We start from the raw sequence: 25,991 nt of genomic DNA, 5'->3' as shown, positions 1-25,991 counted from the left end.
TGGCAGCGCTAGTGGTCCGCTTTTTATGGGAATGTGAGGAGAAGCATTTAAGATTGGCCTAGCATAAGCTGCCCCGCCCACGTAGCACCGCCTGTGATGGCCTTACAGTATTCAATTAGAGGCTCACGTGATCTTTAACACCCAGTGAGGTGAGGCACAACTACCGTGAACATTAGGTCGTGGCTTACTTGGAGGGTGATTCATGGCAAATTTTACATTTAGGGGGGGGGGGAGCAGAAAGCTTTGTGGACAACAACTTGGTTCAGGAGAGATGTGCTACTGGCAATGTTCGCAGGACATTTGCTCTAGGGTGACCCTCCCCAACCCTATAACGCCAATAAAATAAACATTGCACAATTAAACTTACTTCTAAGATTAGACTTTGGCAGTATGAAGTCCTTTCTGTAAGGCCTCTGCTGGAAGCTACTTTTTGTCCAGTGGATATGCTTTCTGGGGGCGCAGGCTAACAGTTCTCTGTATTGGAACAGGTCATGCGGTGTTAACGTGTAAAAAAACAACAAAAAAGTGCCCTCCGTTTCCTGAATTCAATTGTAAAACAAATCAATGACCATCCCCTGCCTCCAAGCCCATCCTTTTCGCACATCCACCAATCAAAGTGGTACGTTTTACCTGGAAGTAGGCGTGGGAATTGAGTGTTCCCAGTGTTAGTTCTGTGACGGGATGTCAGTTACAAGTATTGACTGGATCTTCCCGGTGTTCGCCTTACACTGCTGCCATCTAGTGGCCATTTTGTAAATTGCACTAAAAACTACACAGGAGCTGATAAACGCATGGGAACACAGAGCAACATGATCGCCAGGCGCTGAAAAAGTGTCACCAGGAGGCAGGAGCCAAGTAGCGCCCAGCAATTTGGAACCCTGCAGATACATAACGGAGCACTTTACAAAGCTGTACAATATTACAGATGGATAACGGAACGCTTTTCAGTGGTAACCAGTGCCTTAAGTGGCACTACAAAATGAGCCGGGGCTCATCAAGGGGGCGTGCCCTAACGGTGGGGCTCGCCTGCTGACCCGTTAGGTCACGCCCCCTTGACGAGCCCCGGTTCAATGGGTTACTGGCATCCCTGCCAGGCAGCCTTTTGTAGAGATCAGCACTCTCTCTCATAAGGGAGAGGGTGCTGATCTCTGCCTTAATTTTCTAAACGGCTTGCCTGGCAGGGGATAGTGCCTCGCCTATTCAGCCTTAATAGTGGCGCTGGCCTTCGACATCTGGGGAGGGGCAGCGTCACCATTAAGGCTGAAAGGATGAGGCCTCTGGAAGCTGATGTAGTTTCCTGAAGACTGAAACGATTTAGAAAACAAGGCCTCTGCTTCCAGCGGCCTCATGTTTTCTCCATAATGGTGGCGCCGGCCCACATGCATCTCTTGCTTGAAGCGATGCATCGCAGGTGCAGCCACCACCATTATGGCATTTTTTTCTGAAGCCTGAAGCTTTCGCACACGAGCAAGAGATTCAGGCTTCAGAAAAAAAGGCTATTTGTGTAGTGGACGGGGCTGCCAGGGCAGATTATTGGGCCCTGGCAGGGACCCGCCTCAAAATGAGATTTCAGAGCCTGCCGGGGCTTGGCCCCGGCCCACTTAAAGCCCTGGCGGTAACAGAACAGAACAGATATATAGCAGGGGGTGGAGGATACAGAGAAGGGGTACAGCTGTACGTACCCGAGGGTGGGGAGGAGAGTGGCGAGTGGCGTCTAGCGAGTCGGGTAGCCCGAGGGGCGATGCGATGGCCTAAGTGTTGCAGAGGAGAGAGAGTCCTTGAAGAGGTGGGTCTAGAGTTATTTTCTGAATTGGAGGAGCGTGGGACGAGTCTGATGCCAACGGGGTTCCATAGTCTTGGTGCATAGGCAGAGAAGGCTTGTTTTTTCGTCCTTTCCTTTTTGCACCAGTGGATTTCAAGTATCTACGTGTCCTGGCTTCTGGTGGTGCGCTGTCCACCAGAGATGCAGTTTCTCTGCGAGGTAGCTGGGTGAATTGAGGGCGACTTCCTTATAGATGATGCAGCAAGACTTGAATGTGATTCATGCGTGCAGTGGGAGCCAGTGAAGGTCGATGAGGGCTGGGGTGATGTGGTCGTATCTGTGTAGACCATTGATCATGCGGGCAGCCTCATATAGGACACTTCTCAAGGGCACAAGGGAGGCCTTCGAGGAGTGCATTTCCCCCATCCAGGTGGGATAGGATGAGTGCTTGAACGGTGGATCTAAAGTCATCCAGAGGGAGGGCTTGACCTTTCACGGGGGGGGGGGGTTGGGAGCTGATGCCAAGATGTATGTTTTCTTAGCTATGTGTGTCTTGAAGGAGAGGTATTTGTCGATGTGGAACCCAAGGCACTTTGCAAGGGAAGTGTTTTCTACAGCTCGCTTAAAGAACATTTCAAGCCTTTTGTTTATATTAGATAAACGTAGTATAGTCTTCCTGTGTATGGCAATTGTTTTTAGTTCAAATTGTTGCAAAATTTCGAGACCCTTTTTAAAAATGTTTTGTTTTGGAAGTAACAGAACTAACAGTGTTTAATTATTTTAAAGTTGTTTTTTAATAGGACGCACATCACTACCAGGTATCCGAGTGCTTTACAGAGCAACATAAAAGAAGCATTTCAGTATACAACAACAAAGTTCCAGGGAAATGTAGTATCTGCCAGCAGGAGAAAGGGGAGGTTACCATGTAGGCTAATGTAATAAATGGTTCCAAAACCAAGCTTGTTTGTTCGCCATGGGGGAATACTGGACATGGTTCTAGGGGGGAAAAACAAAGGTCATTCTCGTTCCACATGCAGGTAACAAGACAAGACAAAAGGCACACAGAGTTCCTAGTTTTGCAACAACCTTGGACCTCCATACGAAATTTAGATGGGCATTGATCTAATTTTGTCTGAGATTATATATTTCTCAGCAAAATAGGCTGGAGAACCGATGTGAAGGGCTTTAAAGACCAGGCGCAATATTTTAAATTGGGTGTGAGCTTTCAGATGGAGTCAGTTCAGTTAGGTCTTAATGGGAGAGTTAATCAAATCCCCCAATGGTTAATCTGGCCGGTGGCTCTTCGTGATGATGCCATAGGTGGGAGAGTAGATGTAATGACTGAATATAGTGTTTAAGGAAGGTCTGAATCAATGGTGAAACCCAGGGATTTGGCGAAGTGGAGGTATAGTAGGAGAAATCTTGTCTGCTGCCAGCTCATACAGCCAAAGGTGCTTGGCCAGGGAAATACTTTTTCTGGAAAGAAACGGTCCTCTTTTGTGAATTGAATTTAAGGCAGTATCTCACCAGCTCTTAAGATGCCCAATATCCTCTGCAGGTGCAGCTGGGTATCATCAGCATATTGGCCGTGGCAGACTCCTAAATTAGCAACCCAGAGGCGCCATATAAAGTGTGCAAACAGTCACACACTTCCTTAGGGTGACTTTAAAAGATGTGTGTGTTAGCTACGGTACGTTCCTTCCGGAATGCATTAACCTCACATTCAGATGCCTGAGGGTTGATGCTTGTTTGTTAAGAATGAGTTCCCTTGTGTTTTGGCAGGTCGAAGAGGAGATCTCCACGTTGCGGCAGGTGCTGTCTGCTAAAGAGAAGCATGCCTGGGATCTGAAGAGGCAGCTGGGCCAAACGCCGCTGAATCAACTGAAGCAGAACTTCACCAAGGGTCTGCAGGAGGTCCAGATGTCCAACGCGTGGGTGATTTCTTCTAAGACCGCTCATGTTCACTGAAATGCATATAGGTGTAGCAGGGTGCTTTGCGCAAATGCCAAAGCTTTGCCCACCAGCTCTTTGCTTGACCATCCAGGTGTCCTCTAGTAGCCACATGACCGGCAGTCAAAGAGCCTGCGGTGTTTGGGCCATAACCTCTTGTAACTCTGCTGAAAATGTTAATATGGTCACTTATAGTAGTCCAGTTAATGCTAGAACTTGAAGCGCTGGTGCAGATTGCAGGGAATAACTATCACAATATCCACCATACTTCAATAGCGACTACATTATTTTCTGCCTATGTTTTATTTGATTACAAGTTTGACTAATGTCTGCAACATTTAGCATACTAGCATCTTGTCTTAATTCCCTGTGGTATTCAGTCGTTATTATCCCTTTAACAGTAATGGGGAACATTTAACGGATCACCTGATGCATCACTGTAGTTTATATAAACCATTCCTGTGTTTTTATTTTAACAATGATTAGGATGACGAGGGCAGCTGTTGTGCTACCTTGAACAGCAGGCTCAGGATATTATGGGTTTCCTGTTTTCAGAGTTTGTTTTCCCATTCTGGTGGTGTTTTTGCAGGGTTTACAAAAAAATTCAAAATGTTTGTTTACCCACTATTTCTCTTAAATAGTGGAAATCTGCTTTGCCAGTGTAGACAAAATAGCTGTCTATTATGCAAAATTCCTTTGAAGCAGAAATCACAAATTATGCTGATGCATTCTTTGCCATCTCTTTGCATTCTTCAACTTCTAGTCCTGAATATATAACGGAAAAGGAACACTACACATTAAAAAATGCAGAGAATCAAATAAGGACGTTATTGGTTGTAGCTGCCTCAAATGGGGCAAGGTAATGGCCTGCATTTTGTAGTGAACCCCAAGACATGCCTTCCCTAAATGTAATATTAAGTCCTAGTGTTCAAGAGAGCAAGGAGGTGGTGCATGAGGGCCAGAGGCATCTATTTTTTTTGTTTTTTGTTGTTTGTTCATTTTCAAAGGTGCATAAAGAGCAACCTTAAACACGTGTACGGAAGTAATCTTCTGATCACACAGATTGCAATAAATCCCTTTGTAACATATAAAGTTTGCATCTTTACCAAGTGGGTGGATAAATACATTCTGGAACCATACAAATGAGCTGGATATTTAATTTGATGGGGAATTGAGGATTCCAAATCAGACATAAGCCCTGTTATTCTTTAACTTACTGTACTGTTAAATGTTGCTGAAAACTTTGCAATATGGGAATAGAAGTGACCTTTTCTTAGCCCATTTCTCCAAAAGAACTTGAATGGGTTCGTGTTGGATGGAGGATCTTTGAGATAAAAGGCACATTTTGATCAAGTGGTCCGTTCTGATCTTCTCTTTTGCTAACTGAACTTTTTCATCCTTGTAGCTCCGGGAATCCAATAATTCGCTCCAAGTTGCTACTTTTTAATAATAAATACATGGCACATACAAAAAATATGTATTATGGGGAACCCGTTATATGGCTTACTTCAGTTTAGATAACTTTCAGTACGGAAATGTCTACTAGACGGCAAAGCTGACCTTGCTTTTAGTTTTCACCTGAATACAGGAATCTGCGTAGAGCGTTTAATAAATTGGATTTTAATGAATCCAAAGGCCTAGTTCTGATTATCGTTTGATTTAATCTCGATTTGTGAAGCATTAAACCTGGGTTCTGGGCTTTCTTCCTATCCAGTCTGCCCACACAGTCAGTGGTGAAATTGCTGCAACCCCACTATGCCCTGGGGAACTACACATGTTGCCCAACCAAGGCACTTCACCCAACCTGGTTGAGGCAATCGTAAATGGGACCACACCAGGCAAGACAAGCGAGAGTATTAAATGCCAGTGCAGGTTCAGTCTCTTATCCTTGCTTAATGTTTTTACAATCGCAAGCCTAATTTTATGTGAACATGTTTTTTTTCTAGTTATGTGAAAACATCAGAAACAATTGGAGCATGGAATGAGAAAGTAACACAATCTGATGTGTGAGTTCTCCAGTTTGCTGCCTGGGTGTGAAAGAAATTCATGGAGAAAAGCTGTCTGTGCTGAGGCCGCATAATTTGACCCTTTTACTAACTAAGTTCTGCATGCACGCTGACCAGACCAAAGTCCCAGAGACTTGCAGTGAATGTAAAAAGAGGCCTCTTTGCCCATGGCCCGCCCAACTGTAAAATATCAATTACATGAGTGCAAGTTCTTCTCATACAGGGAAATCACTGCATGTGAGGAAATCACTAACGCATTTCTGCTTGGGCAACTCACAGCCGCAATATTACAAGGTTGACAATACAACATGGTGCTAAGGTTCAAGTTGATGGTTTTCATTCTCTACTTCCTTCCTCTTCCTGACATGCCGAGAATGTGTAATCGTAATGCTGTTTATTTGTTGCGGGTTTGGACATTAAGGGGCGAGATAGCTGGCAAAGGGTGGCAGGTGCTGGCACGAGGTTGTGCCAGAGCATGTTGCCCAATGTTGCTCTGCTTTTGTTGGTGGAATTGAAATGGAAAGGCCTCTAGCTACTATTCAGAACTTCAATGCATTTATTTGCAACTGGTACTATCTTGTGCCTCCTACCAAGGGGGTTGTTCAAGCTCTTGTTTCCATGGTTGAGCTTACTGCAGTTCATGAATCCACTCATTGTGCACATTGTTCTGCTCTTGACCGCTTTGCTGCCACTGGCACTTCCTGCCCCTCCCCTGCTAGTATAGGCCCATCTCCCGCCCCCTCCTTATTCTGATTCCTCCGTGCTCTCTCCCCTTCCGCAGTCGTTGCTCCTAGCCCATACCATTCCCTAGCATGAGCCTGACTCACTTTCTGTCCTCCTGAGAGATAGGAGTGAGTGGCTTTTCATGGTGGACACTTCTGTGTCCTTTGTGTGCCGCTGGAAGCCCTTACTCGCCAGATCTTCTGCCTGCAACATCAGTCTGCCCTGCTCCCATAGAAAAGCATTGCCAAAGTGTAAATAATGTCCATGCTAGCTCTCTCGTGGTAAGGAGATCCACCCCAATCGAGAGCAGCATGGTTAGTCATGTGGGGAAAATCATGCAGGCCATAATTTTGTGGCATTATGCCGATCGTCTGATACCACACTCTGCTAGTAGTCTGAGATAACTACTTAATCTCAGTCTTAAGGACGTTTTTGTATCACTCTGTTGATGCTAAAACTCTTGCACAGGGGGAGGCAACCACATGTCAAGAAAGGGGAGCCAAACCTCTTTGTGTAGATAGCATGGCGTGAGAGACTCTTCCCTCGGGGAGGCGGGGGGGGTTAGTAGGTTGACAAAAAGGTACAATTCGTCAACACACATCTCCGGAAAATACACCACACTGAAGTAATGAAAAATATATACTTTAAAGTAACCAATATAAAACTATCAGGTCAGATGAGTAATTGGGTTAATGATGCACAGTATTAAAATATACCAAGCATATTTATAAAAACACTAGTCTATAAAAGGTCTTTCCTAGCTCCAAATCTACATGACAGCTCTCTACTGGCGATAAGCACCCAAACTAAAATAACAGCGCCAGGAAAACCAGGGAATCGTAAAAGCAGTTACGTCTTGTGGGACTGCACAAGGATGTACATTGCCCTAAAGACTCAATCCAACCCTACTATATGCGTAAGGCTCTTGGCCTGGTGGTCAGCACCTAACAGATATGGTAGGGGATGGGATGGGAGAAATGGGGAAATAAAATGTTACCAACAGGAACAATAGGTAAAACATCCCTATAACAATAATCAATAGTTTTGACTCCAAGGTCATTATATATGCATTGATGCATAGTCCTGATGCATTATAGCCATATAGAAAATGAAACTGTTGTAAACCATAGCCAAAGGCTTCCAAGAAACACTTGTGTATAGGCATGTTAGAAATTCCGTATCATAGCCATCAAACATTTGACCACCAGTTACCATCTTTGAACTACCAGCGGAAAATCCTAATTTATTCCAGATTCAGTCCGTGTTTAAAGTACATGCACCATGATAGAAATGCAGGGTATGAATTTAAAAATGTATATAAATTAGAGAGAAGGGCAAAAATTATGAAACTTGGTTCAGAGTTCACTGAAAACCTAGGGGATCCAGGAAAAGTACTTTGTAGTCCATATCAGGAGAATCCCAGCATCGGATCAGTTCATTAGGAATGAATGGGAAAGGGCCATCCACTTTTTAAGGGAGGTAAATCTGCTCTATCCCTTAGGTGCAGATTATTCAGTGATCAACCCCAGACAAGGCCAGATCAGACCCAAATGTTCCAGAGGTCAGAAGTAGAAAATCGAAAATACTCTCCAAGGAATCTCTTCGATGGCCAGGGACACAGAAGGATATCTCATTCGTGAAACCCATGGTAAGGACTCGCGTCCTGGCTTTGGCAAAAAAGCTCCTACAACCCAGTGAGTAAATGGATCTTTTCCACAGGTGCGGTATTCAGGATTCGATTTCCTGGGGTTTGTACCCTCGGCCAACGATTATCTATCCCAGCAGCCCATGAAAGGAACAAATCCTTTTTCCACAGCGTCAACCTTCAAGCCAGCATTAGAGCAATGGGAGAGAAAAACCAGGGAACCTGTGAAAACAGCTTGGAGCCGCTTGCCTAAAAAAAGGCAGCAGCAAATGGTCCCAGGATAGAGACGACTGGTGACACCCTTGGACATCCTAAGCTGATGATCTGTTTGGCAACTGAGGCATCACCCACTGTCTGGACATCAGCAGCAACCCACAGCCAAGTGGTAAATAGCCCAGAATCTTTCTTTCTCTTTTTCTCTTCCCTCCCCCCAATTTACCTTCACGGGATGCGGCAGGTCACTTGTCTTTCCTGGGATGGGGTTCCTGGTCTGCGGCTTCCTCTGCTCGTCGACTTCGACCCTGGTGCTCCTTCGCTGTCCTCTGCTCCTTACAGGCTTGACTTCACTCTGGGACCCGATGGTCGGTCCGCCTTGTTGCAATCATGCCACTGCTTCTTCCCTTCGGCCTTGCAGTTGGGTCTGCTCCGCTCAGACCCGCAATGGACTCTTGCAGCCTGCGACCGGGGTCCACTGCACAACCCTTCTTCCAGCCCTCACTTGGAATTCCAGCAGCTCTGGCTTGCCTGTGATCGGATACCCTTTAGTGCCTCTTCTTTCCTTTTTAGCTCCGGGACTCTGCCCTGGCGCAGAGTCAACACCGGCAGATAATGTCTCTTTGGCATTCCTCGGGTCTCCGATGAGCCACCTCATTGATTACCCTTTGTGTTTGTGTTCTTCCTCGTCTCAGTATGTTCTGTGCTACAAAAATACATGGGCTTTCTCTCGATGACTGGCTAAGGAATGTTGGAGTGACGTGGTTCAACGAGCTATACCGTAGGTGATCGTCCTTGTCCCCACAAAGGGAGCCCCTTCCCATGAAGTCCTCCCACATTAAACCACCACTAGGTGGACAATTGGGTGGCGGCTGCACCTCTCTAGCCTCGTGGGAAGGGCTCCCTCTTGGGGAGGAGTGATGACACCTTACAAATTGTCACAATGTGCAATAGAAATTTCGTAATTTCCCAACAGGGCATCAGAAAGCTTTCCGTACATGATATATGATCTGGCATTTATAATGCGCCTGTACACAAGTGTTTCTAGGCGCGACAAGACGAGGGGGAAACAAGGGAAGACCAGAACGATCTTACTAGGCCTTGTGATATTCAGATCGCGCAAGTGCAGGGAAGAGGGAAGGGGAAAAGTGCCAGCGGTTCGCCCCCTCTCACCCCCCACACATAGTCATCCAAGTGATAATATGGAGATGAGATGGGTTTTCAGTATAGTGAGGCTAGTCCCCGTTGAGGCTCCTTCAACATATCATACATTGGCTAACTGACCCACAGTCCAGCTTGAACTAGAAACAGGCCACTTTATTAGAGTCAGCTTACAGGCATTTACCAGCAATGCACCGTCTCCTTGTGAACCAGCCCTTAAGCATAGTCTCTGGGTGGCCTTCTGGCATTACCAGGCATTCCAACCATTGAGCCCATGACTTTGGTTTCAATTACTTTCGGGTTAATGTAATTTTATGTTGTTTTTTAGTTTTTTACTTTATTCAGCTCACATCCTACACAGACAAAAACAAGTACAAAAGAAAACACTAGCTGTGCAATACAAGAAACTTATACAAACCAGCTGTCATCACAGGCGGGGGATTCCGATACTGGTACACTGCAGTCGCTGGTACAGTGCAGCAAAACAAAGAGCAAATCCAGTTTCATACATACGAGTATTATGTCCTTAAACTCCTCCAACCTCTCCCAGACTGCTGGGTCTGTCTCGTGTTGTCCATCCTGCTCCACCCGTGCCGGAGATCCCGCTACCTGCCTACCAGCGTCAAGTCGTTGAGCACCCAGGTATATCACCAGGGGACTTCAGTGTTCAGTAGCGACGTTGTTGCTTCTGGGACGAGGGAGCTCCTCCCTGATGCGCTGTACACAGTTCTGTTCCCCAATATCTCTATTGCTGCCACAAAGGTGAATACCATTACGTTGTGTCCCTCTCTCCGCCTCCCCCCCCCCCGCATCCCTACCGGGTCTCCCGTGCCTTCCTTGACCACCTTGCAGGATGCGGCACATCACCTGTCCTTCCTCGCATTGGAGTTCGCACCCCACACCTACCATCTTCCGTAAGGCCGAACAATTGGATACAAGATGAGGCTCACTAGACCCTATGTAGAGTCTTAAACTGGATAAGCTTAAGCCTGGTGCTTACCACCCCCCCAATGTGCGCAGTCGCATAGCAGCCCCCGCTGCTTCTCTGAAAAGGGACCGCCACTTCCTATTTCCATTTCTCCCTACATCTCAGCACCTTATCCCGCAGAATCATCCCATAAATGGAAGATACGACATGCTTAGCTGACGCTGAGTTCAGAAGGTACTGCAACAGCAGCAAAGATGCAGGTTTCACTGGAAAAGGCGGTGACCAGGCTGTAAAAGCCGCGTGCATGCAAAAGTATTGAAAAAGTCTGCAGAACTCTCCCCCGACCTTCCTCTCAAACGGCTCCAGAGACAAAGGCCCCATCAGGATATGGATCAAACATGTTTGCAATAACCAAAGTCCCCCAATCCGCTACTGTAATGTCATTGCATGTCGGTTGCAGAACCTCTATACCCCATATGTTGAGCAGCTGAGCATAGGGAGCCATCATCCGCAGGCACCAGAGAACCCTCCTCCACGTATGTATAGTACAGGCCACCAGGTCAGCTCTGCAATTGTCCTGTGCCTGCATAGAGATCCACATGCCCTGCAACGAGAAAGGGTGTACCTAGCACCTCTCGGTGCACACATGCGGAAAGGAAAACTGAGCATGGCATCCAATAGGACACAAAGTGAAATTGAGCCACCAAAAAATATACCTCCCATATAAAGTGCCCCAGCGAACCCGAGGGGACCCGGGATGCCACACCAGTTTAACCACCAACGACCTCGGTTCAGAGAAGAAAAAAACGCCACACCTGGCCAAATGGGGACATTCTGCAAATAATAAGAGTTTAGGGACCACGCTCATCTGAGCCAATGCGATATGCCCCAAAAGGGCCAGTGGCCGAGCGCACCACCGGTCAACCTGATAATGAAGGGTCTGCAAGTATGACAAGGTATCACTCAAAAGGATGTCAAAGCGCATGCTGACACTGCTATAGTTTACCGGGAACAGAATGGATTTTGACCAGTTTATACAGAGCATCGAGAATTTCCCAAACTCCTCCACCTCATGAGTCGGCGGAAGTAGGGTGGCCTCTGGATCATTGAAGTATAAAATGGCATTGTCACCGTTTAGATAGATAAGTTCCCTCTCCCCAACCAGAGCCAGCCCACTTGGATTGTGAAAATTCCTAATCCGTGCCACAAGCAGCTCGATTGCAATAGAAAATAGGAGCGGTGAAAGAGGTCAGACCTGCCTCGTCCCTTGCCCCAATGGAAAAGTTGCAGAACGCTTGCCAAAACAACCTATACAAGCGTTTGCCCCAGCATAGAGAAACGGCACTAGCGCAATTTTCAGGTATGGCCACCTGCTGCAAGACCAAAAACAAAACATCCCACTACTGAATGAAAGGCTTTCTGTGTGTTCAACAGATCAGCCACTACCTGTACTTTAGCATCAATTTGTGATTAAAATGGTAAAGAAGCCTTGCAAGTTCAGAGATGTAGACCTGCCAGGGACAAACCCAGACTGATCTGGGTGAACGATAGACGTCAAATGAGGGAGCAAGCGGTCTGCCAGTTTTTTCAAAAACATTTTTGGCGAGATTAAGCAATAAGATTGGCCGGAAGAGGCACAATCGTGAGGATTCTTCCCGGGCTTTTGTATCAACGCTACCACTGCCTTACAAAGCGAGAGCATGAGCCGATCCACACACATCGGTTCTTACCACATTGCCAACATATGTTCAGCTACATTTAACCCACACTTCATAAAACTCAGCAGAGATACCATCACTTCGAGGTGCTTTCGAAGTAGGCAACACTTTCATAGCTGCCAGAATGTCATCAGACATGAAAAGGGCTGCAAGTGCCTCAATAGCCCCCTGGCCCAGCTTCGGCAGAGAGGTCCTGCATACAAATACCCGCAGCGGCTCCACGTCCGCCTCGCTATACGACACATGTAACTGCTCATAGTATACGCAAAACACCTCCCAAATCCACTCTGGATTCGCTATCTGCCCATTCTCATCCCGCACCGCTGCCACACCCATGTCACCCCCTTCCTTTTGCAGCATTGCGGCCAGGTGCTGATCCCTCTTCCTCATATTTCCTTGCCATTGTGGGTTGCGCCAGGTATTTAACCTTGCAATCAGCTGCCTCACAAACTGTCCAGTGCCCCCTTAATCCCTGTACACCCACATGACTGCCTCTGCAAGTTTCTGCTCCAAGCCCTTTAATTCCAATTTCAATCCCGAAAGTTGCCGCCTGGCGGCCTCCAGTACCCCAAACTCCAAGGACATACACCTACCTCTTAGAAAGACCTTAAAGGCCTCCCACACAATACCCATCGAATCAACCAGCCCAAGGTTATTCTCAAAGTATGTTGAAATCATATCCAGTACCTCACTCCGGAAAACCACATCCGTGAAGGCTGAAACCTTGAAGCGCCAGAAGGGGCTTGCCACCACTTCCCGTCCCGGGGCTATAGCCAATAGAATTAGGGCATGGTCTGACAAGTCCTTGGAAGGATAGAACATCCCACAGTCATGCGCACCATTGCCGGATACGCCAAAACAGCCATCCGTGATGCCACACCATGGACCGAAGAATAAAACGAGCATTCCCTCACTCGTTCAAAGAAGTTTTGTCAAAGTAAAGTTCCACTCAGCGTAGCATATAGTATTTTTCATTCAATATCCTTTCACTTGGCAAAGTGAATTTCCTGCTTTCAACTGCTTGCCAAATGATTGTTCATAAATCAAAGCAACTATCAATTTTCCTCGTTTTCCAAGTATTTTTCTCAAACCACTAATTCATATATCGTTGCCAATGTTCTCTTCTAAAAGAAATTAAAAAAACAATTGTTAACACATCTGCAATTACTTCTTCAAAGAAAACACTTTCAGAACTGTTCATCAAGACATGGCGATGGAATAAACACTTCCTCTTCCACCACACCTTTTTACCACAATCAAGTACTTTAATCATCTGCTTCTTTCCTGGTCCACTGGCCTGCCAGGATGAACTCCTACTAGAATTTATTGGACTTTGTGGTAATGCGTGTTCCCAAAACTCTCCACACCAGAATCATTCATGAAGAGGTTGGAACCAGCAACTGCTTCTCTTTAGGGTCTCTTGACTTTCAACAAAGTGTTGCATTTCTTCCCAAGTGGTATCCCTTAAAAAGATAATTGTTCTCTTGCTTGCTTTTTGGCTGTTGGCTATGCAGGTTCCATTTCTCTCCCCCTTTGTCTCTCATACAAGCTTTTCTCCGGTAGCCTTTGTTACCTGGTTATGCAACCTCTTAGCTTCTGGCAATGCGGGTTACAGTTGTCTCTCAATTGGCATCCCTTTTTAGGAGAGTTGCCCCCTGTTTGCCCTTGTATTGCTCTTCTGCTGATTTCGCATGCAGGGTAAAATTGTACCCTAATTGGTATGCCTTATTCGGAGAGTTGCGCCCAGTTAATTTGTTTGGTATTCAAAATAGTTCATTTCACATAGCGGTCTCCTTCGAAGCGCCCCGGGGTCACCTGCTTCAGGCCAACTCCCTGGGATGCCTTGGCATCTCAGTCTGACTCAATGGTGTTTCTGCAGTTCTCTGAGGCCTTCTCTGTCAACTCAACTGTGACTGCCGTGTGCGCAGTCCCCCAATGGAGCTCTGGCAGCTCTGTTTGATCTCCGGTGCGTCTCCCGTACCGGAGCAGTTCATGGCGTGCCGGGAGCTCCTCTCCCACACAGCGGGGCTGACTTCAGAACTGCTTCCGTCTGCACAGTCTCTGCAGGGTCACGTTTCCCCAGCATCTACCGTGTTTTCCAGAAAGCGTCTTGCTGCTGAGCCATGACTACACAATCGGCTCCCCCCTGTCCTTGCACCTGATGTCCATTTATACCTATTACAGATACCGCTCTGGTGCTTTCTCTCCCAACGACTTGACTGATCATGATCTTTCATCAACTCGAAGTCCCTGTTCCTCGTCCCAGTACTATGGGCATTATGGGACTTGAGTCCACAGTTTGGTTTTAAGTCATAATTGTTGAGAATATTTACAGTAAGCCATTAAGGCTTCAGGGCTATTAGGGGAATCACTTTGAGAGGTCTCCGACTCCCCTTGACATGAGTCCCCGCCAAGTGATCCTCCCACACAATACCACCGTTGGAGTCAGGTAGCGGCTGCCTTTCCATGGCCACCTGAGGAGAGTCCCATATCAGGATCTTAGGGATGATCTCACTGGATTCATCACAGTTCTCTTTACGAAAGCTGATTGGTTGGATTACGTCAGTCCCCTATGTCCAGGCTTACATTGAGTAGTTATAATTGGTCAGTGCCATCCTGGTCCCCATTGTCCCACACCACCCATTGTGACGTCACAAGCCTTCCCACACCGCCCCACAAATATGTGCCAAAGTATTTTGTGATTGTGCTGACCATTGGCACTTTATAGTTTATGGTCATTTCATCTAAAACCATTGCATCTAATGCCATTCCATCGAAATGTTTCCATCTAAAAGATGTTTTGGGGGGGGCTCCCCTCAAACCCCCGTTTTGTACCCTTTAAAATGCACCTGAACAAAAATTAACCCTTTACCCCCAAAAACATGCATTAGATGGACATTTTTTAGATGGAAACATCTCGATGGAATGGTATTAGATGGAATGGGTGTAGATGAATTGACTAGATACCGCACTCTATTCGTCTATTGGTCAGCTCTCATTGAGCACACAAGACAACCTGAACTTGGCAAAGGGGAGACATTCTCACACTGCATCCGATCAATGAGGTGCCCCGCGGACATCAGCAAGGGCACAAAACCCTATTGCACCTTGGGGACACTGAAACTCTCCCAATGATTGGTCCGCTCCCAGCTCACCCCCTCGCCCCACAACCCTCTTCCCAGGCTCATCTACAAGCTGCAACGCTTTCCCCGTACTGGTTGGATTTTATTTAACTGCATTTAATTCCAAATCCCTGCAAGTTCCCAGTAAACACATGGGTGCCTAGCTCGCTGGCCTCGAATGTATCGTCTGGTCCCATTCCTCCGTGGCTACGTTCTGCTGGAAACTGCCAACTAGCAACACTTCTCCAGCACAGTGCTGTAGCTGAGCCCTTTAACTTCATCTTAGTTGTGAACATACAGATTGTTTATTTACCTGTGACCTATATTCCAGAATGGAAGTTATAGTGCTACACTACCATTTCTATCCACTACTCCAGCCACTTATCCCTATTCTCTATGTGCCTCTCTGCCCCTCTGCCCCCCTTGGTGCCCCTAATCCCACTTAAATCCACTGACTTCTCTGGCTGTACCTACATCACACAGTGCAGCTGTCAATGTCCTCCCCTCCAGGATTGCCCCCTGCTCCACTGCGTCCCCCGTCATGTAGTTGATAGGTGTGCCCCCACACCCCAGTAGTGCGGAATTCTTACCTTTACCGCAATAGCATAAGCTTTCCATATTGAACGTCATCCTTTCATTTGTGCTCTCAAATGGCATTGAAGCCTGTAGCACATTAAGGGTGCCTATGAAAATAAATGAATACAATAAAAAAATGTAATTGCGCAGTACACTTTTTTTTTTTTGCCAATTATTGCGTCCAGTTAAAAACTATATCTTTTTGTTGCCCTTGCCTCTGGTCCCCTGCTGCTTTCACCACTCCCTCCTTTTGAATCCAAGATTCAGACTCGGAGCCAGCGTAGCCCACCAATGGTAAGGATCTGCACCATTCAATCATCCAGTGGTTATCCAATACTGGATAACCACTGGTCATCACATCTGCCCAGCAACAGGCCTTCTGGCACCACAAATGTGGATTGGGACTAGATAGTCCCAGCACACTTCTCTGGCTATCACACACATCCCTTGCCCCCCCCACGAAAACCACAGCTTTCCCTGGGAAATGGATTTCATTTTAAGCCATTTCCTGATCTGAGAAGGCAGAAACGAGGTCAAACAATATGGTACAGGAACAAGCGGAAAACCTTGTGGCACAGCCATCTTGAGGTTCTAGCCACAAGTGCATGACTAAAATTACACAAACAGTAAAAATCCCAGCTGCCACCAGCTTGTCTTATACACATTGTCAAAGTAACCAAAAAGCCAATATATAAAATGATATAAGGATACAAAGTATCCAACTGCACTTTACTGCAAGGTGATGTGTGCAATTGTAACAAGAATTCATAAAGTCTCTCAGTACCGATTGTCTTGGGGACTAGTCGGATCCGCCATAAGAATGAGCAAAAGGGCAATGGAAGTAAAGCAGAAGTTTACTTGCCGTCAAAAGGGCCGGACTGGGTTCAAAACAAGCAAAAAGAAAGGGTGTCCCATAGAAATCTATGGAGGGAAAGGTGCAAAAAGAAAATCTTTCCTCAATATCATTAATTTGACGAACCCTAGTCTTTAAAAACCTTGTCTCACTCATACTTTCTAAACCAGAGATTCGAGTTGCTCCCATATATGATTTGGAACTATCCTGTTCTCATTTGGTGGCTATTCATGACTGCTGAGCAGTGCCAGACTGCACATCTTGAGGGAACACCAGTGAATACCTTGTGTTTGCGAATGGACTGGGTGGAGTGCTGGCTAGGAGAGAGTCCAGTGACGTCCTAGGATAAGAGTTTGGAGAATGTCATTCAAAGCCCTCTCTAGTCAAGGTGTTTACCTTAAGTCCTAGGTTAGTGAGCGAGTCTGGTTAATGTTGATGGGATTCATTACTGGCCTAGTGCCAGCTTAGTTAAAATGGTTAGATTTAAGTGTACTTGTGTGTACGTACTGTGATGCTTTCCTAGGTATTTATAGAAACTTGAAGTGTTGCCCTAAACTTGAATGATTCAAGGGCTGTGGTTTTTTCCTGTGAGGTGTATACATTGCGTGTGCTTGTGTTCTGCTCTTATCTGGATCAGTGTGTTGCGTTACTAGTTTGGAGTTGAATCTCTTGGCACACGTCTACCTACTTTCTGAAATTCTAGTAACCCAAGTCAACATTGCAATCTTGAGTTATTGTAAATCCTGCTTCGGAATTAATTAAAAAAAAAAAGTTTCTGTAATTCTTAAACTGGATTGGAAATGACTGAAATAAATTGCTATAGTAACTACTGTGTCGTCAACCGAGTGAACTGCAATGAAAATGGGATTCAGTGCATTCTTTTTTGGTATCAAATTTTAATACCTGATTGTTTTTGTCAGTAATTAATCAAGACCTTTATCAGGACCTGTGAAATTTGAAGTTAATGTTGGATGTAAAGCGCAGAACTTGCTTCTCAATGACCTAAACAAGGCTAAGCGTCCCTAATTTTTTTCGCCATTTTTGCCATTCGACATTATGGATTCGACATATTAACTGGACACCGACTTTATGCATTTGGGAGGGGCGGGGGACGTTTTAACACTTAGTCCTAAATCCAGGCTTTCACAATGCACATAACTGACACAACTTGTCTCCTAATGTCCCATCGACCCAGAACTGTAAGCTTGCTATGTTACAATCATTTAGTTCTTATAACCCTTCAACCTGGTTCTGTATTTGACTGGATAGATGGGTGCTTTGCTAATTAAGATGCTTTGCCATTGAGAGTTTGTTTAATTAGTTCAAAGAAGCACTTCCAAAGAGTATATGTGCTTTTCATAAGTTTTTCTCGAAAGTAAGGACTTTCTTTGACTGGCAAGCTGTTACTTTTATTTTGTACCGTTATTCGTTTTTCTTCCTTCAAGCTTGAAGAAATAACTCTTTTGTATAATCTATGATGCTTTCTAGACTTGTTATGGGTCCTACAACTATTTTGATTAAAAGAACAGTTGCAGTAGAAGCTATTAACAAAGTTGTTGCTGCCACAGTGACCTTTCTGTATTTTTGCCCAAAGTGATGGACCGTTTGCCCACTATGTACTAGGAAGCACCATAAATAACATTGAGCAGTGGCCCTTGTTCTTTCTCGGTCCTGAAATCCTAAAGTAAAAAACAAACAAACGGTAAACTGTCATGGCATTTCATATCTGCACAGACAAAGTGTTTTTGGCACCTACTATACCACCCTGAGCCCTGCTGCAAGGGGTGTATTATCGACAGCTGGTCTAGTACTTGACTGCCAGGCTTTGTCCCTCTTCCTGGAATAGTGATTTGCTTTGTGGGCTTATATTGGTCCACACACTTCACTAAGCTTGACTAAAGTGCTCTTGAAATGTGTTCCTACCCTGTCCACACCGGCTGATGGTGGAAGCAGGCGATGTTTGTCTATGGTAGCCTCCTTGGCTGCCATCTTCTCTAACAACCCCCATTTTGTCCCGTTGTATTTATAGATATGTGTCAGCTACCAGCACATTGGAGGACTGGAATGAGAAAGTTACCCACTCAGAAGCGTGAGTGTCTGTATTGGTAAAAACAGTTTCTTTCAGCATTTCTGGTATTTCAACTAACTTCATGTTTTGGCCCAAGGGACTGACATATATTCATTGGCACACAACACAAATAGGTGAATGGGGTGGGGGTGGTGCTGGGTGCCCTATCGGAATCGCCATACCATAAGGGACAGAAAGGAACTGGACTTGTATAATCGTGTGAAAGTTTAATGACTGATTGTGGTTTCCCTCTCTCCTGCACTCATGTCTTGCTTAGTGCAATTTATCCTAAATATGTCAGATTTACTTTAGCATGGTTACAGATATAAAAACATAGAACTGTACAAGGATAATCTTGAGAAATACTCAGATTAACATGTTTAAATGTGTTACTATCTTGGAAAAGTAATCCCTTGACTGTAAGAGAAGCAGGATTAGTTGTGTGCTCAAGTGCACCTTGTCCTGTATCTGTTAAGAATATACTGATCACAAATCTTGCTTTGTCTAGTAGAGAGGTTATTGGGATCCAGATGGTGCCCTAAGAACCGTGATCAATTGTATAATTTGTGGTGCTGCAATGACCTGTTAACAAGCCTTTCAAATGGTCTACCAAAAAAAGTACCTGTGGGAGCCATGACCATGTGCAACTACTCACATTTATAGGCAAAACCCGCTTCTTGCCAAACCTCCATTATCACGTGGCAATATGTGCAGTAAACTGTCAAGACTAGATCAGCAATAGGTTTCTTGTACCCTATAAGGGGTGATTTTCATTACTAGTCTGGCGGTAGGTCGTAAATTACTATACAAACTGTCAGTTATGGATTAGAACAGAAAATGTATACTATGCACCCTCTTTCCATTTAATTATATGCAATGGAATGGGGGGCGTTAAATGATTTTAAAAGTACTTCAGGCCCTCAAATAATTCACTGCTGGACATTGGCGAGGGATGGTTGCCTCTTTGTGAGGATGAAATGGTGTGCTGTGAGCACATGGAGAATTGAAGGGGCAAATTACTTTAGGATGCAATTTAGAATGGTTACCCCTGTGTAATCTTTCATGGGGTAGAGCATAAAGAGGATATACTTGCATTTTATTTATTTTACTCAAAGTATTATCCGTCCGAAACTAATAACCTTTCTAAACAGTAACTCGTTGCCTGCCTCAAAAGAATGGTAACTGGATGTTGGAAACTTCCCTTTTCACTCTGTATCCTTTTCTGGAATCCTATGGTTCTGCACATTAACATCTCATGCGCACTCTAAAGGATTACTGTACCTTTTGATCCTTTGTAGTGCACTACGTTTTGGTGGCTGAATCAGTATTTTCTGGTTCACTGGGGAGAATGGATGGTTCTTCCCAATGTATATCTTTGGAGCCCTCAAAGTTTAGAAATGAAATTGCAAAGCAAGCTAGTTCTAATTGTACATGGATTGGGAGGAGCAGGCCTTTGGTCATAAGGTTTACATCCTGTTTGATGTACTTAGTTTTAGCCTCCCTATTGGGTACGTGGTGCTACAGCTTAGATCTGATATGCTTCAGCTGAGCTGAGTGAGGGGGATGCATATTCAAATACAAAGGGCTGATGTTAGTTAGAATTCCTTACTTTACACTTTTCTTTTTCCTCCACCAGACCCCATAAGGTGCCCAAGTGTACCCGAATGTTGCTGCTGAATTTATTTCACTTGATGTTGCAAAAGTTGGAAAACCTTTCCCCTCAAGCTTCCTGCTGGGAGACCTGCATGTCTCTTAGAATCAAAGTGCTTGCTAAATCCTAATCGTAACACTTTGTTTTCAAAGCACCTTGAGAGACCTCCCATATTGTGGATGAGGTTCAGACCTTCACCCTCCTCCCCCCGCCACCCCTCACACTAGACTCTTTGGGGAGCGCAGGCAGCCTGGAATGCCTTAATGCCTTAGCCCATCCTGCAGTGCCCCTAATAATTCTGTTTGCTTGAAAGTTCATCAGACTGCTATCTTGCGCAATATTCTGTTACGTGGTAAGCCCAGCCTTCTCTGAGGTAACTGGGTCTTTTCAGTTCACTCAAAAGTCCTTTCTTGCATGACACTTGTGGAAATCTGCCCTCGGTCTGAAGAGAGGTTTGAACATGAGTAAATGAAACGGGGAATGCACAGATCCAGGATTATAAATGACCATATAGGTGTTTCTGAAGTGTCCCTAATTTGGCATACAAGGGCATTGAAAAAACAATTTGCTCAGGATTACACAATTTAGTCAAGTGAGTAAACCAAGATTAAAGCTCTGGTCTTCTGGTTCTACATCCAACTGTATAGGTGCTAGACTGCAACTCTAAGGTGCGAGACTCATTCAGCGACTGGAAGCTGACTGGTGGCAGTCTGTCTTTGTGTTGCATTTGTTTCTGTGGTGAATGCACTCTCCTTTGGTTAGAGATTGAGGACCTAGTTTAGCACCTTTTCCTTGTCTTAAGGAGGTGGAGGCACCCGCATTCACCATTGTAGTTGGCAATGGATGCCATCTGTATGTCACTGGTGCATTGGTCACAGAAGTTAAACAGTCAAGCATCTTTAGTAGTATGCTTACGGTTGTGTTTTCTCCCAGCTGTCACTAACACTTGTCATGGCTCAGCTGTGGTTGCAGTCTGTCGGGTGGTGGGCGTAACTGGGTGGCTTTTTGTAAAGGTACGCAGGTGGAATGAGGCTCTGTTATTTTTCTCTTTCAAGGCTAACCTGCTAATCTAGTTTGTCCTTCTCCCTTTGTGGCATTCCTGGGACTTGTGTGATAGAAGGTTGTCAGTGAGAGATGTTTGTGATCTGGAAGTTTCAGCCATTTTCCTAATTTTGTATTCTCCCTCACATCAGTTGCATAGTTGATCTAATATATGAAATAAAACATACTACACATTTTATACAAAGATGACCTTTTGGAATTAAGAGCACGTTCTGGTTCGGCTGCTTCCTTGTCACACTTAACCTCTCACTTGACTTCTGATCATTGTACCCCTTCTCTCGATCTTGATTCAATTTCTTTATTTTGTTTCTCTCCTTACAGTTACAAGAAGACGCAGGAAACTCTGTCGCAGGCAGGGCAAAAGACCACAGCGGCTCTCTCTACTGTGGGCACCGCCATCACCAGGAAACTTGGTGACATGAGGTAGGCCTCCTTGAACCAATCTGTGTCCATTCTATTCTCTCTCGACTGGGGCACGTGCAGGTGGTTTCCCATCACCTTCTTGGAGTATAGAGCGTTGGAGCTAATTACTTTTGGTAGATCTATAGCACAAAATGGATCCACTGTAGGCACTTGGGTTGTGAATGTAGTGCTTGTGAAAGGTGTTGACGTCCTCCAGAGCAATGAGGAAACATTGTGTAAGTTGGGTGGTTTTTATTGGGGAAACTCCTGGCCCAGTGGGTAGGGTAGAAGACAAGGAGTGCTGTGCTAGGTGGCTCCTTCACCGCAGAGGGCGTGGCAGAAGTAGAAGGCTTTACTTGAGGGAATTTGTCTGCATCAAGTAGAGGGTAGGGCTGTATCTGTGGAAACACGTAATACTTGGAGTCTGTGGTAGAAGGGAAGGGGCTCCTTAGTTAAACAGCACAACGTGAGGAGTGTCGGGGGTGGTGGGGGGCAGATAAAAGATGGCCTAGGGCGTGCCCCTGATCAGAGTAGATGGAGGTAGAAGTAGCTGTTACTAATCAGTATTGCAGTGCTAGTAAATGTGGTGGAAGTTTGGGAATGGTAATAGAAGAAGTAATGACAATCTAGTAGAATTGTACAGCTCTTTTGCACACGTTGATGTTAATGCACCTCTTGAACCTGCCTGATACTTGATGTATCTTTGTAGAGGGGATGTTTGCCAAAGACCTTCAGGCAAGGCTTTTGGCATAAAGCGTTTAAGGAAGTTTCCATAGTGAAAAGAGCAGTGTTAAAAGGATTTATCCCTCTGCTGATAAATCTGAACGGGGCACGTTGTTGCAGTGAATCTGTCAGGTTCTCATGGGAGTGCAGCAGTTTTCTTCTGTTATTTCCCTTCATTGTTGGCATAATGATGGTACCTTAAATGTGTGATGAATTGTTAATACTGTTGTTGGCTGGAATGCAGAATGGCGACCGCACTCCTGGGCAGGAGGCCCATCCTGCAGCTGGAGGGATCTGGGTGGTAAGAATCAGTAGACCTCTCTGACCACAGGTAGCCTTCCCTCCTTCTGTCTACATCCAAGCCCTACAAGACTTTCCCACAATCCTTCCATCCTTTCGTATTACCCACGTCCCGCTTAGTTGTGTGTAGATATAATTGCTTTTGCCCATCCAACACAGTTAATTTACTTTTTTGAGAGCCAAATTACATGGGTTTATAAAGAGCTGTTTTCTCACCCCAGCTCCCTTAAATGTTTACCTTCTCTCAGCTCCTGCCACTGGGTGTTGTCATGAAGGCTCTGCTATGCTACTTGTGATCAGAGATGCTAAGGTGTGCTGTGCCTCTGGTGAGCACTGTCTTCTCTCTCTTCTCATTGAGCCTTGATGGCATATGGCGGCTGTTGCATGTGGTTCGTTTCTTACTTGGAGTGAAGCTCTTGTCTCCTTTGTGCCCCTGCAATGATGGTTGGCCCTTGCTCTTTTGTGATACAGCTTTATTTCTCCTGTGTTTATCCTATACGCGGGGACTTCCACTCCTGTGGGTTTGCCCTGTGACGTTTAGTTTCCCATTTCTTTTCTATTTGAACATTCGCCTCCCACTTCTGTGTGTGTTTATGTGGGATGCCTTGCCATATGTGTATGCATGTGTGATTTGTTTGTGGGTTTTTTCCTGTATGAAATATGTATTCCTAAGCCTGTATTTCATCTGTAAAAGCTGCTTTCTCCCTGAACCCTACTGTACTTCTACCATGCAATGTGGTTTTCCCCTCAGACGGATTTCCCTCTTGTAAATGGCTTTACATCGCCCTCCCCAGAGTTTCTCTTATGGGATGTCTGTCCATCCTAAGCGTTTCTTCTCTTGTGGGGGTGCAACTCTTCTGTGTTTTTCTCTTTTGGCAACTTTTCTCCAATGCATGTATATTTCTCACATGGGATGTCTCCTCCTACTGATATTTGGTATGGGAAGCTGCTTCCCACACCATTTCATCTTCCTCGGGGATATGTCCTCCCACTTCTGTATTTTTCTCTCATGAAACGAGCCTACCACCCTTATGTGACACTTTTGTTTTTTCCCTTCATCGTTCGCTGTCCTTTTTACCCAGCTACTCCTCATGCAGGGCCTCGCTGATAATGCAACTCTGTGCAAGTATACCTGGAAGTTCCCGATACTCCCAGAGCACGGTGCCCCAAAAGTACCTGTTAGTAATTTTCCCTCGAGCAGATTGCTCTTTCCTGCTCCTTGTCCAAATCATTGGCGTATGGCAGCTCTTTGTTATTTTAGAAGGCTGCACACTGATATAGCCCTTCTGTAATCTGCCAACAGACTAGTTACTTGCATGTCTCCCTTTTAAAATGGTGCATAGAGGTTTAGAAGTCCAGATGATGCTTCACAAGAAGGCTGTATATACTTGGTAAGCATGGAAACAGCTCTCTGAAATAGTCTTCCTTTGATTCCAAGTAAGAAGTTTAGAGCAGTCATAAATGAATGTCTGAATTCACTTCCGATTCCACATCAGGCAATTTGACCAGGAATGTTTGTGTGGCACCCCACATTGATTGACCGGTTGACAATGTTTGAAAGGTGGCGTGTGCCAGATTTTAAGTCTGGTTTTGCATTAAACCCCCAGGAGATGCAAATGAATCGGAGTATCTGCACCATACCTTTGTCAATCATCGGGACTTGTCCCAAAGCAGCTGGAAGAGGAAAGTACATGTGGGATAAAGCTCTGCTTCTGAACTCTACAACCAGATGTCCTTGGCCTGCTGGTTTCTGAGCACTTCAGATCGCACTTCACACAAGCAGAGGGAACCACATTGGTGCTCCCTTCCTTTGACTTGGCAGGCACAGTAGAGTAACCTTTGTCCAGGAAATGTGGTTTCAATTTAAAACCACTTTCCTCTGTACGTATTCCCTCGTGTGTATAATTCAGAGACACTTGCAAAAGCCTGGTTGTTTTAGAGCCTGCAGCTGCTTTCAGCTGAAGACTTCATCTTACTAGTTTTGAACTGCTAGGCCACTAGGTGCACCGTTTTGGCTTTGGAGATGGTAATCTCAGCTACTTGCGTATCTACACCGATCACTGGCATTTTGTTCTTCGCTCTTCCTTCCGGAGACGATGTCCAGGGTTCTTGTGTCATCCTTGTTTGCCTGAGGTCATCAACTCTGCACCTTCACATTCTGAACGTGGCTTGGATTGCTCCTTTTCTGTGAATCCTGAAGCTTGCAACTTGTCTTTGTTGCATTAAACATTGGCCAATAGGGAACCCGTTGTGCACAAGCTGAACGCACGCCCGACTTGTGCTGACGCCTAAACTGTGACAGTTCACAGAACTGTAAAACTTCACTATTGACTTTGTATCTTTTTGTAAAGCATTGCATTTTTTCTATTTCTCAAACCCGTAAGCCCCATTTTAGGGATTGAAGACTCCACACTCGACCATTTCCAATGATTTATGCAGAAACGACCACTTTAAGAACTATTTCGGAAAAGCTGTTAGACACTACAATTTGTATTTCTGAGATTGCTTCCAATACATGTATATATTTTAGGCTTGTGGATCTGCTTAGAATCGGACGACGTTTAGTGGTAGGTGCAGAGTATTGCGTATTATGATTTTCAAGTTCGATAAACATTTACTCTTGGTAAGGATGGCCATATACGGAGAAGGTCTGCAACCTACACGTAGATTGATCTTCCTGAACCTTAATCTTAAGGTCTAGGAGAATCTTAACAAGGACAAAGTGTGCAAAAGGATAAGACAGATCTTTTGGATCTGCCATCAAAAGAAAACCGTTTCAAGGCAGTACGTTTTCCATTGTTGAGCTTCTTGTATACAAGGTAGTTCACAAAAGTCGTGAAACTTGTCTTCTGCTTTGTGACAGCATTTACTCTGCAATTGGCGAACCTGTACTCATGGCACATTTGTAAACCAGTCACCTGGGATTCTTTTCACAGCTTCTATAAACATAACATTTTGGATCCGAATTATAGGACAGATGCCAAAATTGACTTGCTTCTCTTCAAAGCATGTAATACTAGTTTTAACTAGCATTAGAGCTCCTGGGTTATTTGCAGCAATATTTCTCAAGCAGGTGTGCAGTCTACAGAGGAATGCTAAATGCCAATGGTGCAGAATTCTTTAATAAT

The 25,991-nt window shown here is 45.1% G+C and overlaps 1 protein-coding gene across 15 annotated transcripts in view; it reads left to right on the top strand.

Moving 5' to 3' along the window:
- Positions 1–25,991, top strand: part of TPD52L2 (TPD52 like 2) — a 365,874-nt gene that overhangs the window by 199,518 nt on the left and 140,365 nt on the right. For 7 of the 15 annotated variants that reach the window (XM_069650862.1, XM_069650864.1, XM_069650863.1 and 4 more), the window contains exons 3-6: positions 3,545–3,693; positions 5,659–5,718; positions 18,687–18,746; positions 21,760–21,861. In XM_069650862.1, the coding sequence (XP_069506963.1) occupies positions 3,545–3,693; positions 5,659–5,718; positions 18,687–18,746; positions 21,760–21,861 (371 nt within the window). The remainder of the gene's footprint in view (positions 1–3,544; positions 3,694–5,658; positions 5,719–18,686; positions 18,747–21,759; positions 21,862–25,991) is intronic. The other 8 variants (XM_069650869.1, XM_069650875.1, XM_069650874.1 and 5 more) reach the window with 3 other exon arrangements.

The sequence above is a fragment of the Ambystoma mexicanum genome, chromosome 3p, assembly GCF_040938575.1.
Source record: "Ambystoma mexicanum isolate Mex_15411 chromosome 3p, UKY_AmexF1_1, whole genome shotgun sequence".
In the NCBI taxonomy this organism is placed as follows: domain Eukaryota; kingdom Metazoa; phylum Chordata; class Amphibia; order Caudata; family Ambystomatidae; genus Ambystoma; species Ambystoma mexicanum.
The sequence above is the reverse complement of the archived record's forward strand: the minus strand, read 5'-3'. Positions and strand labels throughout refer to the sequence as shown.